Raw genomic sequence first — 15,484 nt, forward strand, 5'->3', positions numbered from 1 at the left:
GGACCATTCAACAAGAATCATCAAAAAGATAGTGCTGGCTCAGAATTCAAATTCTCTTGATGGTAGATGACCATGATAGGTGTATCTATTTTTTTTTTTTTTTCCTTTTTGGAGCTCATGCACAATTTAAAAAACGCTACCAACAACAGTCAAAAAGAGCATATAGAGGTCCTCACCTATGGCTATGCCTAGGGCTCTTCAAAGAGAGGGCTACTTAATGTTCTCAATAACAGCAATTTCCTCGCCTGCACAGTGTGGCGTCAATCCGTTCAAATAGATACTTTCAGTTTTCAGTAAGGGAGGCAAGACGTCCCTCTCGCTGGCGAGGTGGTTCACTGACAGGGTCCTCCTACAGGGAGTCAGCTCCTGGTTGTGGTTCCCAGCCAGTTCTGCAGAGAGCTTCCGCTTTATGGAGGTGGCACGCTGGAACTTGTCGTAAATCTCCACGCTCAGCCGCCTCCTGGTTTCCTTGAATTCGGCCGTGACATTGGCTGTCCACTCAGCAGCATGGGCTCTGAACTCTCCCACCTGGAACGTGCACGCAGAGAAAAGACAGAGAGACACCAACAGGACAGTCAATGTTTTGTGTGCTTTATCTTCTGATCACTGTATTTGGGGGTTCTAAAAAGAAGACCGTAGCCTTTTGTAATATGAGAGATCTGAGAATTGAGGTACTTAGGCAAGTTGTGAGGAACAAGCTTCCATTTTATATAGATATGACTCTAAAAATGAATCTGTGAGCTTAAACTCTATTAACCAAATTATATTAGAGGTACTAGACGCCCTTGTTTTTGGAGACAAATCCTGTCATTGAAACTTCTGATCAAAAGGCAATCTCTAACTTTTTAAAGCTCTGTTTCTTTTTTAATCTGTAATTTAAAGAAGTATTTGAATGTAGAGAAGGCAGTAAGACATAGGAGAAGCAGCAAGACAGAGTAAAACAGCCTGGAGTGTGAACCCAGGTGACCTGGTTGGTTCTCATAGCAGTGATGCTGTTTGCTCAGGATATAAACAGAGATTTTAGAGAGCAGAAATGGTGTGTGCAAGAACTTTGACTCCAACCCCACACTGGTCATTTAGGAATCCTCTATTTACTAAATAAGCAATAAAATATTTTGTTTCTGATTCCAGGGAAAGCAAATAAACAAGGCCTGGCAAGTTCATTTTGAGGCCCATTTGGAGAATGATTAAGTCCAAGGAATAGTTTCTCAATGAATGTTTGTGGAATTAGTGAAGTTAACCTGTCTGAGCTGCCATTTCCTCAGCTGTGGAACAGGCATCTTCACAGCACACACCTAGCAGGATGGCTGGGTAATGCACTTCAACTGCAAGAGCCTATCACTATATAGTTATCATTGTGGCCTTTGTTTGAGGTTGAATAAAAAGACATTGCCAAGTGCTAAGCATTTGCATAATGTTTTCTTCAACCTCTTTAAAATTATATCTGCACTTTAGTGACCTAAAATAGAATAATGACCCATCCCGCAGGAAACTTTATAATCTTTTTCTTAACCAACTAGAATTTAATAATCTAGGATATCTCTTAGAATAATCTCCTAACGTGGAACAAGTCCCCCATTCCCTATTGCTAGCACTTCTGCTCTCGGATTAGGGAGCTCCACGGAACTCAATTTTTAAGTGACATGGGCTCCTTTTAACCTGGCAAGCAAATAACTACTGCTTTGTTTTGTTTTATTTTACCTCTGTCGCTTTTTGTTTTAAATATTGATGTGCGAAATATAACTGATGGTTTCTACTATAGTCTGAACGTTGGTGTCTCCTGAAAATTCATATGTTGAAATACTAACTGCAAAGGTGATTATATTAGTAGGTGGGGCCTTAGGGAGGTGCTTAAGTCATGAAGTAAAGCCTTCATGAATGAGATCAGCACTCTTACAAAAGAGGTTCCAGAGAGATCCCTCACCCCTTCCACCATGTGAGGACACAGTAAGAAGGCTCTGTCTACAAACCAGGAAGAGAGTCCTCACTCTGTCATGCTGGCACTGTGATCTTGAATCTCTAGAACTGTGAGAAATAAATGCTGTTTATAAGATCCCCAGTGTGTGGTATTTTGTTATAGCAGCTTGATCGGACAAAGTCAGGTTCTAAATATTTATACTAAAAATCTGATTTATAAGAGCACATATGTATGTACATCTACTTCAACATGATGTATACATGCACTCGGATGGTCATAGATATAAATTTGTGTGTGTGTATGTGTGTGTATGGAAACTGTTCAAATATCCTTAGAAGGTGGCACATGGCAGACCAACTCTTCCTCATCCATCCATAATCACATACATGCACACATTTGATGATCTACTTTTATTTTATAAAGGTCTTTTACTTCCCACTTGTATTGACCTAGCAAGAAATAATTGCTTGTTTTCTGGGTCTGGTTCTGAAAAAAGCAAACTGGAAAAATGAGAACTTTGTGGCATGCATAACTGGCAAGATCAAGCATTCCTTAATCACTGAGGCAACTTAAAGGGAACTTTCAGGGAAAGAAGAGCTAAATTTATAGTGATTCAGCCTGAAGATTCTTACTGTTCCCATAAGGGACTGTGTCTACTGTACTTAGCTCTAAAAGCAATTATTGAATTTTTAATTCTGCTTTGGGGGGACTCTCTGGTTAGAAAAGTATAGGCAGTATCAATCAGTGGTAAAAAATGCTAAATCACTCCAAATGCACTTATAAATAAACCCTCCAACTGTTGATATTCTTCTTCTATTTACCTAGCTGTCTTTTTGATTAGACTAAGCATTCTTGAGTTCGGAGTCTATACTACATTCATTGGTGTATATAAAACATCTAGCGTCTGGAATAGAGAAGGCACTGAGTAGAAACTTGATGAATTGCATTGAATTAATAAGTAAATACTATCAAGAAAGTTTCGAAATAATATTTTAACATAAACAGTTAAGAGATTCAGTTGTTTCTCTACCAGTTCCAATTTAATTTTAAAGACGGAAAATTGCAGCCTGCTTAAAGATGGTGCACAAACACAAAGAGAAAACCTGATTAATATGGTTTTGAACCATACAGTTAATCATTGTCCAACATGTTATTAAATTCTTCTAGTTTACAGTACAAACAGATAATCCTGAGCCGTGTTAAATTTGCTGTTTAAAGTAAAACAGTAGGAGATCTTCAAGATGGCAGAGGAGTAAGATGTGGAGATCATCTTCTTCCCCACAAGTACATCAGAAATATATCTACATGTGGAACAACTCCTACAGAACACCTACTGAACACTGGCACAAGACCTCAGACTTCCCAAAAGGCAAGAAACTCCCCACATACCTCAGTAGGGCAAAAGAAAAAAGAAAAAACAGAGACAAAAGAATAGGGACGGGACCTGCACCAGTGGGAGGGAGCTGTGAAGGAGGAAAAGTTACCACACACTAGGAAGCCCCTTCACTGGCAGAGACGGGGTGGTGGGAGGAGCTTCAGAGACACAGAGGAGAGCACAGCAACAGGGGTGCAGAGGGCAAATTGGAGAGATTCCTGCACAGAGGATTGGTGTTGACCACCACTCACCAGCCTGAGAGGCTTGTCTGCTCACCCGCCAGGACAGGTGGGGGCTGGGAGCTGAGGCTCAGACTTCAGAGGTCAGATCCCAGGGAGAGGACTGGGGTTGGCTGCGTGAACACAGCCTGAAGGGGGCTAGTACGCCACAGCTAGCCAGCAGGGAGTCCAGAAAAAGTATGGACATGCCTAAGAGGCAAGAGACCATTGTTTCGGTGTGTGCGATGAGAGGGGATTCAGAGCGCTGCCTAAACGAGCTCCAGAGATGGGCACGAGCTGCAATTATCTGCGCAGACACCAGAGGCAGGCATGAGATGCTAAGGCTGCTCCTGCAGCCACCAAGAAACCTGTGTGCAAGCACAGGTCACTATCCACACCTCCCCTCCCAGGAGCCTGTGCAACCCGCCACTGCCAGGGTCCCATGATCCAGAGACAACTTCCCCAGGAGAACACACGGTGGGCCTCAGGCTGGTGCAATGTCACGCCAGCCTCGGCTGCTGCAGGCTCACCCCACATTCCGTACCCCTCCCTCCCCCCTGGCCTGAGTGAGCCAGAGCCCCCTAATCAGCTGTTACTTTAACCCCATCCTGTCTGAGTGAAGAACAGATGCTCTCACGTGACCTACATGCAGAGGCAGGTCCAAATCCAAAGCTGAACCCCGGGAGCTGTGCAAACAAAGAAGAGAAATGGAAATTTCTTCCAGCAGACTCAGGAGCAGAGGATTAAATCTCCACAATCAACTTGATGTACCCTGCATCACTGGAATACCTGAATAGACAACAAATTATCCCAAAATTGAGGTGGTGGACTTTGGGAGCACTGTAGACTTGGGGTTTGCTTTCTGTATCTAATTTGTTTTGGTTTTATGTTTACCTTAGTTTACTATATAGAGTTTATTATCCTTGGTAGATTTGTTTATTGATTTGGTTGCTCTCTTCCTTTTATCTATATATAGATATATATATATTTTTTTTCCCTTTTCTCTTTTTGTGAGTGTGTTTATGTATGCTTCTTTGTGTGATTTTGCCTGTACAGCTTTGCTTTTACCATTTGTCCTAGGATTCTGTCTGTCCGTTTTTGTTTTTCTTTTTGTTTTTCTTTTGTTTTTTAGTATACTTTTTAGCACTGGTTATCATTGGTGGATTTGTTTTTGGTTTGGTTGCTCCTTTCTTTTTTTTTTATTACTTTTTAATTTTTTTTTACTTTTAATAATTTTTTTAATTTAATAACTTAATTTTTTTCTTTCATTTTTTCGTTCATTTTGTCTCATTTTTCTTCTGAGCTGTGTGGCTGACAGGGTCTTGGTGCTCCAGCCAGGTGTCAGGCCTGTGCCACTGGGGTGGGAGAGCCGAGTTCAGGACACTGGTCCACCAGAGACCTCCCAGCTCCACATAATATCAAATGGCAAAAGCTCTCCCAGAGATCTCCATCTCAACGTTAAGACCTAGCTCCACTCAACAACCAGCAAGCTACAGTGCTGGACACCCTATGCCAAACAACTAGCAAGACAGGAACACAAACCCACCCATTAGCAGAGACGCTGCCTAAAATCATAATAAGGTCACAGGCACCCCAAAACACACCACTGGACGCAGTCCTGCCCACCAGAAAGAAAAGATCCAGCCTCATCCACCAGAACACAGGCCCCAGTTCCCTCCACCAGGAAGCCTACACAACCCACTAAACCAACCTTAGGCACTGAGGGCAGACATCATAAACAACGGGAATTACAAAATGGCAGCCTGCGAAAAGGAGACCCCAAACACAGTAAGTTAATCAAAATGAGAAGACAGAGAAAAACACAACAGATGAAGGAGCAAGGTAAAAACCCATCAGACCAAAACAAATGAAGAGGAAATAGGCAGTCCACCTGAAAAAGAATTCAGAGTAATGAGAGTAAAGATGATCCAAAATCTTGGAAATAGAATGGAGAAAATACAAGAAACATTTAACAAGGACCTAGAAGAATTAAAGAGCAAACAAACAATGATGAATAACACAATAAATGAAATTTTAAATTCTCTAGAAGGAATCAATAGCAGAATAAATGAGGCAGAAGAACAGATAAGTGACCTGGAAGATAAAATAGTGGAAATAACTCCTGCAGAACAGAATAAAGAAAAAGAATGAAAAGAATTCAGGACAGCTCAGAGACCTCTGGGACAACATTAAACGCACCAACATTCGAATTATAGGGGTCCCAGAAGAAGAAGAGAAAAAGAAAGGGACTCAGAAGATATTTGAAGAGATTATAGTTGAAAACTTCCATAACATGGGAAAGGAGATAATCAAGCCCAGGAAGCACAGAGAGTTCCATACAGGATAAATCCAAGGAGAAACACGCCGAGACACAAATTAATCAAACTATCAAAAATTAAATACAAAGAAAAAATATTAAATGCAGCAAGGGAAAAGAAAATAATAACATACAAGGGAATTCCCATAAGGTTAACAGCTGATCTTTCAGCAGAAACTCTGCAAGCCAAAAGGGAGTGGCAGGACATATTTAAAGGGATGAAAGGGAAAAACCTACAACCAAGATTACTCTACCCAGCAAGGATCTCCTTCAGATTCGACAGAGAAATTAAAATCTTTACAGACAAGCAAAAGCTAAGAGAATTCAGCACCAACACACCAGCTTACAACAAATGCTGAAGGAACTTCTCTAAGTGGGAAACACAAGAGAAGGAAAAGACCTACCATAACAAACCCAAAACAATTAAGAAAATGGTAATAGGAACATACATATCGATAATTACCTTAAATGTAAATGGATTAAATGCTCCCACCAAAAGACAAAGACTGGCTGAATGGATACAAAAACAAGACCCATACATATGCTGTCTACAAGAGACCCACTTCAGACCTAGGGACACATACAGACTGGAAGTGGGGGGATGGAAAAAGATATTCCATGCAAATGGAAATCAAAAGAAAGCTGGAGTAGCAATTCTCATACCAGAAAAAATAGACTTTAAAACAAAGACTATTACAATAGACAAAGAAGAACACTACATAATGATGAAGGGATCAATCCAAGAAGAAGATATAACAATTTTAAATATTTATGCACCCAACATAGGAGCACCTCAATACCTAAGGCAAATGCTAAGAGTCATAAAAGGGGAAATCAACAGTAACACAATCATAGTAGGGGACTTTAACACCCCACTTTCACCAATGGACAGATCATCCAAATGAAAATAAATAAGGAAACACAAGCTTTAAATGATACATTAAACAAGATGGACTTAATTGATATTTATAGGACATTCCATCCAAAAACAACAGAATACACTTTCTTCTCAAGTGCTCATGGAACATTCTCCAGGATAGATCATATCTTGGGTCACAAATCAAACCTTGCTAAATATAAGAAAATTTAAATCATATCAAGTATCTTTTCCAACCACAACGCTATGAGACTAAATATCAATTACAGGAAAAAATCTGTAAAAAATACAAACACATGGAGACTAAACAACACACTACTAAACAGCCAAGAGATCACTGAAGAAATCAAAGAGGAAATCAAAAAATACCTAGAAACAAATGACAATGAAAACAGGATGACTGAAAACCTATGGGATGCTGCAAAAGCAGTTCTAAAAGGGAAGTTTATAGCAAAACAATCCTACCTCAAGAGACAGGAGACAACTCAAATAAACAACCTAACCTTACACCTAAAGCAATTAGAGAAAGAAGAACCAAAAAAACCCCAAAGTTAAGGAAAGAAATCATAAAGATCAGATCAGAAGTAAATGAAAAAGAAATGAAAGAAATAATAGCAAAGGTCAATAAAACTAAAAGCTGGTTCTTTGAGAAGATAAACAAAATTGATAAACCATTAGCCAGACTCATCAAGAAAAAAAGGGAGAAAACTCAAATCAATAGAATTAGAAATGAAAAAGGAGAAGTAACAACGGACACTGCAGAAATACAACGGATCATGAGCGATTACTACAAGCAACTATATGCCAGTAAAATGGACAACCTGGAAGAAATGGACACATTCTTAGAAAAGCACAACCTTCCGAGACTGAACCAGGAAGAAATAGAAAATATAAACAGACCAATCACAAGCACTGAAATTGAGACTGTGATTAAAAATCTTCCAACAAACAAAAGCCCAGGACCAGATGGCTTCATAGGCGAATTCTATCAAACATTTAGAGAAGAGCTAACACCTATCCTTCTCAAACTCTTCCAAAATATAGCAGAGGGAGGATCACTCCCAAACTCATTCTACGAGGCCACAATCACCCTGATACCAAAACCAGACAAAGATGTCACAAGGAAAGAAAACTACAGGCCAATATCACTGATGAACATAGATGCAAAATTCCTCAACAAAATACTAGCAAACAGAATCCAACAGCACATTAAAAGGATCATACAACATGATCAAGTGGGGTTTATCCCAGGAATGCAAGGATTCTTCAATATACGCAAATCAATCAATATATGCAAATCAATCAATCAACAAATGAAGGAGAAAAACCATATGATCATCTCAATAGATGGAGAAAAAGCTTTCAACAAAATTCAACACCAATTTATGATAAAAACCCTCCAGAAAGTACACATAGAGGGAACTTACCTCAACATAATAAAGGCCATATATGGCAAACCCACAGCCAACATCATTCTCAGTGGTGAAAAACTGAAACCACTTCCTCTAAGATTGGGAACAAGACAAGGTTGTCCACTCTCACCACTAATATTCAACATTGTTTTGGAAGTTTTAGCCAGAGCAATCAGAGAAGAAAAAGGAATAAAAGGAATCCAAATCGGAAAAGAAGTAAAGCTGTCACTGTTTGCAGATAACATGATACTATACATAGAGGATCCTAAAGATGCTACCAGAAAACTACTAGAGCTAATCAATGAATTTGGTAAAGTAGCAGGGTACAAAATTAATGCACAGAAATCTCTTGCATTCCTATACAGTAATGATGAAAAATCTGAAAGAGAAATTAAGGAAACACTCCCATTTACCATTGCAACAGAAAGAATAAAATACCTAGGAATAAATCTACCTAAGGAGACAAAAGACCTGTATGCAGAAAACTATAAGAGACTGATGAAAGAAATTAAAGATGATACAATCAGATGGAGAGATATACCATGTTCTTGGATTGGAAGAATCAACATTGTGAAAATGACTATACTACCCAAAGCAATCTACAGATTCAATGCAATCCCTATCAAACTAACAATGGCATTTTTCACAGAACTAGAACAAAATATTTCGCAATTTGTATGGAAACACAAAAGACCCTGAATAGCCAAAGAAATCTTGAGAAAGAAAAATGGAGCTGGAGGAATCAGGCTCCCAGACTTCAGACTCTAACACAAAGCTACAGTAATCAAGATAGTATGGTACTGGCACAAAAACAGAAATATAGATCAATGGAACAGGAAAGAAAGCCCAGAAATAAACCCACACACATATGGTCACCTTATTTTTGATAAAGGAGGCAAGAATATACCATGGAGAAAAGACAGTCTCTTCAATAAGTGGTGCTGGGAAAACTGGACAGGTACATGTAAAAGAATGAAATTAGAACACTCCCTAACACCATACACAAAAAGAAACTCAAAATGGATTAAGGACCTAAATTTAAGGCCAGACAGTATAAAACTCTTAGAGGAAAACACAGGCAGAATACTCTATGACATAAATCACAGCAAGATCCTTTTTGACCCACCTCCTAGAGAAATGGAAATAAAACCAAAAATAAACAAATGGGCCCTAATGAAACTTAAAAGCTTTTGCACAGCAAAGGAAACCATAAACGAGACAAAAAGACAACCCTCAGAATGGGGCAAAATATTTACAAATGAAGCAAGTGACAAAGGATTAATCTCCAAAATTTACAAGCAGCTCATGCAGCTCAATATCAAAAAAAACAAACAACCCAATCCAAAAATGGGCAGAAGACCTAAACAGACATTTCTCCAAAGAAGATATACACATTGCCAACAAACACATGAAGGGACGCTCAACATCACTAATCATCAGAGAAATGCAAATCAAAACTACAATGAGGTATCACCTCACACCAGTCAGAATGGCCATCACCAAAAAATCTACAAACAATATATGCTGGAGAGGGTGTGGAGAAAAGGGAACCCTCTTGCACTGTTGGTGGGAATGTAAATTGATACAGCCACTATGGAGGACAGTATGGAGGTTCCTTAAAAAACTAAAAATAGACCTACCATATGACCCAGCAATCCCACTCCTGGGCATATACCCTAAGAAAACCATAATTCAAAAAGAGTTCTGTACCATAATGTTCATGGCAGCTCTATTTACAATAGCCAGGACATGGAAGCAACCTAAGTGTTCATCAACAGATGAATGGATAAAGATGTGGCACATATATACAATGGAATATTACTCAGCCATAAAAAGAAACGAAATTGAGTTATTTATAGTGAGATGGATGGACATACAGTCTGTCATACACAGTGAACTAAGTCTGAAAGAGAAAAACAAATACTGTATGCTACCACATGTATATCAATCAAAAAAAAAAAAAGGTTCAGAAGAACCTAGGGGCAGGACCGGAATAAAGATGCAGACATGAAGAATGGACTTTAGCGCACAGGGAGTGGGAAGGGTAAGCTGGGACGAAGTGAGAGTGTGGCATGGACATGTATACACTACCAAATGTAAAATAGGTAGCTAGTGGGAAGCAGCCACATAGCACAGGGAGATCAGCTCGGTGCTTTGTGACCACCTAGAGGGGTGGGATAGGGAGGAGATATGGGGATATATGTATATGTATAGCTGATTCACTTTGTTATAAAGCAGAAACTAACACACCATTGTAAAGCAATTATACTCCAATAAAGATGTTAAAAAAATAAAATAAAATAAAACAGTAATTATTGATGAAAAACTAAACATTTCCTCTGAGTTTTACTCCCACTTTACCAATGATTTTATTAAAGAGGAATTAATCTGTTCCATTTGAGAATTCATAATTTTCTAAGTGTAAAAAGGACAAATACTAATATACTGTTTTCTATGATGAGCTTATCTTAGTAGTAAGGTTAATAGTATAAAGGGAACAGCTAAGAATCTACATTTTTGTTTAAATAAATGTCTGTGAAAAGTATAAGAATCAACTACTATATTCAATCTCCTCCTATATACAAGTGGGTAATGAGAAATAATCACTTACTTAAAGGACATCCATCTGAGTAAGCCCCTCAATCATGCCTCAATTCTGGAGGCACTGTCAGAACTGATGGACCTAAAATTAGGTCTATTATTTTTTTTAATTGATTTTTATTGGTATAGTTGATTTACAATGTTGTTAGTTTCTGCTGTACAGCTAAGTGAATCAGTTATACATATACATATATCCAGTCTTTTTTTAGATTCTTTTCCCATATAGGTCATTACAGAGTACTGAGTAGAGTTCCCTGTGCTACACAGTACGTTCTTATTAGTTATCTGTTTTATATATCATAGTGTGTATATGTCAATTGCAAACTCCCAATTTATCCCTCCCCCCTTCCCCCTTGGTAACCATAAGTTTGTTTTCTACATCTGTGACTCTATTTCTGTTTTGTTAATAATTTCATTTGTACCATTTCTTTAAGATTCCACATATAAGCGAAATCATGTGATATTTGTCTTTCTCTGTTGACTTACTTCACTCAGTACGACAATCTCTAGGTCCATCCATGTTGCTGCAAATGGCATTATTTCATTCTTTTTATGGCTGAGTAATATTCCATTGAATATATGTACCACATCTTCTTTACCCATTCCTCTGTTGATGGACATTTAGGTTGCTTCCACGTCTTGGCTATTGTAAATAGTGCTGCAACGAACACTGGGGTCATGTATTTTTTTGAATTATGGTTTTCTCCACATATATGCCCAGGAGTGGGATTGCTGGATCATATGGTAACTCTATTTTTAGTTTTTCAAGGAACCTCCATACTGTTCTCCATAGTGGCTGCACCAATTTACATTCCCACCAACAGTGTAGGAGGGTTCCCTTTTATCCACACCCTCTCCAGCATTTATTGTTTGTAGATTTTTTGATGATGGCCATTCTGACTGGTGTGAGGTGATACCTCATTGTAGTTTTGATTTGCCTTTCTCTAATAATTAGTGAAGTTGAGCCTCTTTTCATGTGCTTTTTAGCTATCTGTATATCTTCTTTGGAGAAATGTTTCTTTAGGTCTTCTGCCCATTTTTGATTGTGTTGTTTGCTTTTTTGATATTGAGTGCATGAGCTGTTTGTATATTTTGGAGATCAACCACTTGTTGAATTGCTTCCATTAGCTTTGTTTTGGTTACCAAACTTTTACCTCCAGAAAGGCCACTGACCTTCATAGGATCTGCCTCCCCTTTTCTTTGGTAATGGTCTTCTCATATTTTTATCTTAAAAATATCTTATTAGATGTGGTGTGTGTGTGTGTGTGTGTGTGTGTGTGTGTGTGTATACACATATACATATATACACACATATATGTGTACATGTATATACATATATACACACATATATACAATGGAATATTACTCAGCCATAAAAATGAACTAAATAATGCTATTTTCAGCAATATGAATGGACCTAGAGGTTATTATGCTAAGTAAGCCAAAGACAAATATCAAATGATATTGCTTATAAGTGAAATCTTAAAAAATGATACAAATGAACTTATTTACAAAACAGAAATAGACCCATAGACATAGAAAACAAGAAGGTGGGAAGGATAAATTAGGAGTTTGGGATTAACAGATACACACTACTATATATGAAATAGATAACCAACAAGGACTTATTATATAGCACAGGGAATTATACTCAATATTTTATAATAACCTATAAAAGAAAAGAATCTGAAAAAGAATAGATATATATATATATATGTATAACTGGATCACTTTGCTGTACACCTGAAACTAACACAAACATTGTAAATCAACTATACGTCAATAAAAAATCTTCTTATTGTTAATAATAATAGACTTTGCTTATCCAAAATTCAAATGTTAATACATTTATTTGCTAATTTTCTATCTCCTCCAATTAGGATGTAAGTTCTATGAATATCCTCAGCACCTAGACAGTTCCTGGTATGTAGCTGACTTCTAAGACATACCTGTAAAATGAATGAATATATGCCCCCAAATTCATGTTCTCTGTAATCTCACATCTCAATGATAACAATGAGGCACAGTGTAGCACACATACTGCCACTTGTTTTTCTCTGTGCTAACCTTACTTTATTCCTCCTCCATTTTGATGATTATTAATATTTTTGCAAAAATGGTCTTACATTAACCACATTGTTTTGCAAATGGCTTTTTTTCCCACTTAACCAATTTTAGTCATTTTTCCCATTTAGTACTCATTATACTAACTTGTAGTTTCTACCAGCTGCCTAGAATTCCACAGGATGATGTGGCATGCCCGTATTGATGAATATGGATTTGGTTTTTGTTTGTTTGTTTTTGCTACGGAAAATAATACTTCAGTGAACATTCTTATAACCATACCTTTGCTGATGTGTTCAAGTATTACTAGAAGTGGAAACACTGGGTCAAAAGACATGTATATTTTCAGATTTTGAGGACACTTTGAAATTTCCATCTAATCCCTACTGTTTTCAGACTCTGGGCTCCCAGTCACCCCACTATTTCCTCTTTCTGCACACTTAGGGAACCTCTGTCTTTCACAGCAAAAAGCACTAGATCATGGCACCTGCATAGAAAATTCTTTAGAAATTTTAATCATCTCTCTATTGCGATTTGAAATTTAACTGGTCATGATAAATTGGAGGAAGAATGAAAACCTTCCTTAGACTTGATCTGATTTTTCTCCAGACGCAGGTTTCACGAAGTCACCATGATCTCTCAGGTTGCACTAATGACACACACACAGCTTTCTGTAGAGCCAGGTGTTTCCACAAATTAGTGATTCCTGCAAATTAGGAAAAGGCTAAATGCAAGGAAAGCTCAGAATTGTCTTAATCCATAACTCTTTACTTTCTTATCTTTAACTGCACTCAAGCTCTGGCAGAGGCTGGTAGAATACCACTTTTGGGGACATTTTTTTTTTCTAATTTCTCTGGAGTTTCCAAGGGTGGAAAGGCAATCTCTGGAGGTCATAAGGCTGCAGCTGAAAATGTCAGAAAACAGAGGGAAGAGGGGTTAGCAGGAGGTGGGAAGAAGCCTCCAGTTCCAGCTCTGTCACTTACCTGTGTGCCTACAGGCAAGCAATTTAACCTTTTTTGAGTTTCAGATTCCTTATCTATAAAATAAGGTCATAACAATCTATTTCACAGGAGAAACAAGTATTGTGTGTGTGCATGTGTGTGTGCGTGTGTGTGTGTACATGTGTGGGGGTCTGTGTTCTTAAAATATAAAGGACTACACAATTAGTAATTATGATGATGAGGCTGGTGACAATGATATGGCTTGCCAAAGGTACTTAAAGAGCTTACAGGAGAATACCAGATACAGAATAAGTGATATAAAATTGAAAAAATGGGACACTTCTCCCTGGAATATAACTCACAGGTTCTAGGCACCCAGTGGCAGCATGGCCTGAGGTCTCTGAAATTCTCACCAGAAGTGCTACAGATTGCCTAAACTCAGAGTTCTGGAGATCTTTAAAGCATGAGGTGTTTTGAGAATGTTGAAGACATACATAAAAAATACAGCTGAACAATCATCCTGGCCAGATACGTTGAATGATGTATTTCATCAGTCAAATGAAGGTCAACGCAAGACAGTGTTCATGTTTACTCATTATTACAACTGGAATAATACTGTAAAATATAATAATGAATTCATTGTACCACTCAATAAACATATATAACTCATAATAAAAAGGATTCTCATTATTAATACAGGTCTATGTAATGAGACTGAGTAAAATCTTGTATGCATAGATAGTGCCTACTATGTGCTAGGCATTGCTCTTTTAAAAATATTAACTTATTTAATCTTTACAACAACTCTCTGGGGAAGATTCTATTTTTCACAGAAGAAACTGAGACTAGAGAGGTTAAAAAACTTAAGACACACAATGCATATGTGGTAGAGCCAGGAGCCAGGATTCAAACCTGGAGGTTTAACTACGACATATTATTTTTCCTCACCAGTAAAATCTTATTAACTCTAAAGACTAAATATCTTTAGGAGGAGTGCAAGGCAAATTCACATTATGTGGAAATCCACCCTATAGCAGGTTATATTAGGGTGAGGATCCACTGCCATAATTTCCTAAACATACTGGAAAGAATGAAAATTTACTCATAAAAATATGCACTAGGACTACTTATCTAAATCAATAATGCTATCTATTCCCTCTCTATTGTGCCTTATTTTTCTACTATTCTTCATGATACAAGACTTTAAGAACATAGCCACTCAAACTCAAAGCTTGAAAAAAAAAGAAAAAAAAAGAGAAAAATAAAGAAGAGTCCCTCAAAAACTAGACCAAGGCCATCAAAGTAAAGAATTATTTATTCCCATTTCTTAAAAAAATTCATGACCTTAGGGAATTGCCTATACCAATGTAGTCATTATTCATCAAATAGCACATAGTATCCTAAAGTACAGACGCGTATCTTTGAATGGTGATAAAACTGTATATTCAAACTCTGAAGGTGCTTTTTTGTTTTCTAAGGCATTAAAAAATAAGGTCCAGAGAGCATCAAATTTATATAAGTAAATATTTTTCTCAATTGAAACATTAATGCTTGTGGATAATTAAAATGAATCCTTATGCATTAAAACATGTTTGTTTTGTTGGATTTAAAAAAAAAATCTTTCAACAGTTTATTCAAATAGCATGTCATCTCCCTAAAACTAAGCAAATCTACACCACTTAGCAATAACAAAGCTGAGGACACCAAAGTGAGCAGAAATAGCTCCTAAAGGATCACCATGAATGTGATGGTGATAGCTCA

At 37.6% G+C, this 15,484-nt stretch overlaps 1 protein-coding gene across 1 annotated transcript in view; it reads right to left on the reverse strand.

Annotated features, from left to right (window-relative positions):
• Window positions 1–210: 210 nt before the first annotated feature.
• The window catches only part of KCNK2 (potassium two pore domain channel subfamily K member 2), a 156,725-nt gene continuing 141,451 nt past the window's right edge, over window positions 211–15,484 (reverse strand). Inside the window, exon 7 of the mRNA XM_059904240.1 lies at window positions 211–528. Coding sequence (XP_059760223.1) covers window positions 211–528 — 318 coding nt within the window. The remainder of the gene's footprint in view (window positions 529–15,484) is intronic.

This window comes from Balaenoptera ricei, chromosome 1 (genome assembly GCF_028023285.1).
Source record: "Balaenoptera ricei isolate mBalRic1 chromosome 1, mBalRic1.hap2, whole genome shotgun sequence".
Taxonomy (NCBI): Eukaryota; Metazoa; Chordata; class Mammalia; order Artiodactyla; family Balaenopteridae; genus Balaenoptera; species Balaenoptera ricei.